Source organism: Carlito syrichta, unplaced genomic scaffold (assembly GCF_000164805.1).
Source record: "Carlito syrichta isolate Samal-C Ts95f unplaced genomic scaffold, Tarsius_syrichta-2.0.1 Scaffold60087, whole genome shotgun sequence".
Taxonomy (NCBI): Eukaryota; Metazoa; Chordata; class Mammalia; order Primates; family Tarsiidae; genus Carlito; species Carlito syrichta.
Genome location: NW_007004183.1, coordinates 227805 through 231073, shown reverse-complemented (window position 1 = coordinate 231073; position 3269 = coordinate 227805). Strand labels below are relative to the sequence as shown.

The 3269-nt window shown below is 51.2% G+C and overlaps 1 protein-coding gene across 1 annotated transcript in view; it reads right to left on the bottom strand.

Annotated features, from left to right (window-relative positions):
- The window catches only part of LOC103251862, a 5043-nt gene extending 2219 nt beyond the window's left edge, over positions 1–2824 (bottom strand). The window contains exons 1-3 of the mRNA XM_008050485.2: positions 2787–2824; positions 2199–2412; positions 1571–2091 (exon numbers count right to left, since the gene is read on the bottom strand). Of these exons, the coding sequence (XP_008048676.2) occupies positions 1571–2091; positions 2199–2412; positions 2787–2824 (773 nt within the window). The remainder of the gene's footprint in view (positions 1–1570; positions 2092–2198; positions 2413–2786) is intronic.
- Between the last annotated feature and the right edge of the window lie 445 nt (positions 2825–3269).

Below are 3269 nucleotides of genomic sequence, written 5' to 3'. Positions count from 1 at the left end.
CACCCGGATATTTTTTTTTTTTTTTTGATTTATTGTAGAGATGAGGTCTCGCCAAATTGCCCAGGCAGGTCTCGAACGCGCGAGCTCAGGCAATCCACTCACCTCGGCCTCCCAAAGGCGCGGGATTACAGAGTGATTTTTGAGAAGCCTGTTCTAAAACCGTATTTAAATGTTAGGCATTAATAATTCAATTATGCTTGTGAATTCACAGACTTAGGTTTATGGTAGAGATTTCTAAAATTATTTTGTGGTAATGGTTGCACAACTCTGTGAATATACTGAAAACCATTGAAATGGGTAGATTTTATGCTATGTGACAGATATCTCAATAAGACTATTAGAAAAAACACTAATGGAATATAAAACCCTACCTGTTCTATAATGCCCACTCCTACCAACTGTCACAACTCCCGCAAAAATATACCTATTTTTCTAATTGTACTTATCCCTTTGTACTTCTCATTAAAATTGTTAATGTGTATGTAGTCTCTCTCCTGTTAGACTGGAGACTCCTAAAGACAAGGAGTTATGTCTTGTTCATCTTTGGTCCCTGAATTAACAGTTTGCTAATTCACTGAACATCTGCAAGGAATGTGCTCCCTGCCAGGAACTGGGGATAAGGACCCTTGTCCTTTAAGGTTTAACCATCACGTTACTGAAGACAGACAAGTAGACAAATATAGTCAGCCAATAAATTTTTCCACATATCATACTAATAGCATAAACATGCACAGGTTGGGAGGAAGATGTCAAGTCTACTTGAATTTAAAAAGATATGGAAGGTCATTATATAATAAAATGTTGAAATAATTTAAATGGTGGAGGAGAGGCATGCAGAGCAATTTTCTAATGTTGTGACAATATAATGTTCAACACTTGGAAGTGTGTTTTTTGGGTGTTTGTTTGTTTTGACTTGGACTCTCACTCTGTCGCACAGGCTGGAGGGCAGTGGCACGCTCACAACCACCGCAGCCGCGACCTGCTGTGCTCAGGCGATTCTTCCGCCTCAGCCTTCCAAGTAACTGGAACTACAGATATGCGCCACCATGCCCGGCTAATTTTTTGATTTATTGTAGAGACGAGGTCTCGCCAATTTGCCCAGGCTGGTCTCGAACCCGTGGGCTCAGGCAATCCTCTCACCTCGGTCTCCCAAAGTGCCGGGATTATAGGCATGAGTCACCGCGCCCGGCCTGGAAGTGACTTTCAAGAAATCTTTATTTAATCTAAAAGGTTCCAAGAAAAAATAAGTTTGGGGGAAGGGGGAACAGAACAGAAAATGAATAAGCATCGATTTGGTCACTAACCTTTGCACGGATACCTTTTTGAAGATTCCTGTTTATGTACAAACTTTAAGTCTGTTCCCACTGCTACCCAGGTGAAATCCCTTCTCTAGACAGTTTCAACCTCTGCCCCCAAATGCAACGGGAGTTTTGAGAACCATCACACTGCCAAGTCACAGCCTCCCAACCGAGGTGTGGGTGGGGCGGGGGTCCTGCATATCCTCACCTCGACCATACATCATAGGGTGCGCCCTGAAATAGCGGGCGGTGGGGGGGACGGACCGACTCACTTGAGTTTTTTGAAGGCTTCTTGGCCTCCAGCCACGTAGTTGCCCCCGCTCTGGATTTGATCCAGCTTCCGGATGCGGTGGCCGGTCCGCGGGGTGTAGATGTTCCTGACAGCCCCAAAGGGCGCCTGCACACCGCCGGTCACCTCCTTCAGGAAGACGTCGAAGCTGGACACCTTCTTCTCGTGGATGACGACGCGTCGCCCCGCGAAGAAGGGGTCCCCGTTGCGGTACACCAGCACGCTCTTGACGACCGGCTGGGACAGGTGGCTGGACCGGGCGCCGGTGCCACTCATCCTCCCCGCGGGGCGCTGCCCGGGCTTGCGGGGCAGGGGCAGGCAACTCCGCGGCCCCAGCGGCCTCGCCGCGCACGCCGTGAGGGATATATCGCCTCCTGAAACGCAGGGGAAACTGACAAATGCACAAGTGAGAGCGAAGTAACGGCCGCGCGCCTGGCGTCCGCCCCGCGGAGGCACTGCAAGCTGCGGGACTTGCGGTGAACGTTCAAGTATGTTCCCTGTGGTCTGCGCAACCAATCAGCACGCGCGGAGCGCGCGCGACACCTGTGTCACCTTCCACCGGCGGAATCAAAGTGAACCACTGGGAGCGAGAGCTGCGCCAGGGGCCTTACACAAGCAGCCGAGTTAGGGCAGGAGGGAGAGAAGTGGGAGCGCGCGCGCACACGCACCACAGACACCCACGGATTATAAATGCGGTGAACCCCAATGTCTAAGGTCTGGGCTGCTCTTTCCAAACAGCTTTTCTCTCTTCTTGCACCCTTGCCTCTCAATATCCTGTTTGCTCTCAAAGCAATTAAAGTCTTGTCTGGAATTGCTCCGATTTTTCTTTTGCGGAAAAATAAATGTCTAAAGTTAATTTAGAAAGAGAGACAGATTCTTAATTTAGAAAGAAGACTCGCGTGTGCAGGACCTCTCTCCCCCTCCCCGATGACCAGCGCCGCCAGGGGGCGAAGCTCCGGGAGGCATTGTTTGAATACAGCTGGCAGGGACGCGCGACAGAGTCCTGGGGGGCGGGGGCCGTCGCCGGGTCCCCAGGGAGGTGCCTGCCGCAGAGGTACCTACCGACGCTGGCGGGTTTGTGGGGGGGGGGAGGGCGGCCTGGGCACCGGCCAGGCGGGGGCTGGGCCGGGGCGCCGCGCTGCGGCTCGAATGGCACAACAGTTCCTCCCGGTGGCGTTGCCTCCGTGGGCCTCCCTCACCCGGAGGGAGTGGAGTTGTTATTTCCCGTTGTTTCCATAGCAGTCGCAGCCTGGCACTGGCAGCGGAGTCTGTGAACTAGGCCTGGCGAGCGCCCGGCTTCTTTGCGCTTTGCTGGCTATCTCCTGCAGAGGCGCAGGAGAAGTGAGGGGCTCAGGAGATGCGGGGGAAGCAGGTGTCATTATCATGCGGTCATTCAATAAATGGAGGCCTACTGAGCGCTAGCTCAGTATTTTGAACATGCCTATCTTTACGCTGGAAGGGTTTTTCACAGTCATGAGAAGGCTAAATGGCTGACGTTGTCCAAGAGCCACATCCACGCTATTCCCGGAGATTGAATTAATCCCAGGTCTATTGAGAATAAAACCTCGGTAAAGAGTTACTTTATCCAATCCAATCTAGAACATACATATTGTGTAACCGGGAAAATTCTATCTATCTATCTATCTATTGAGATGGGGGTCTCATTATGTTGTTCAGGTTGA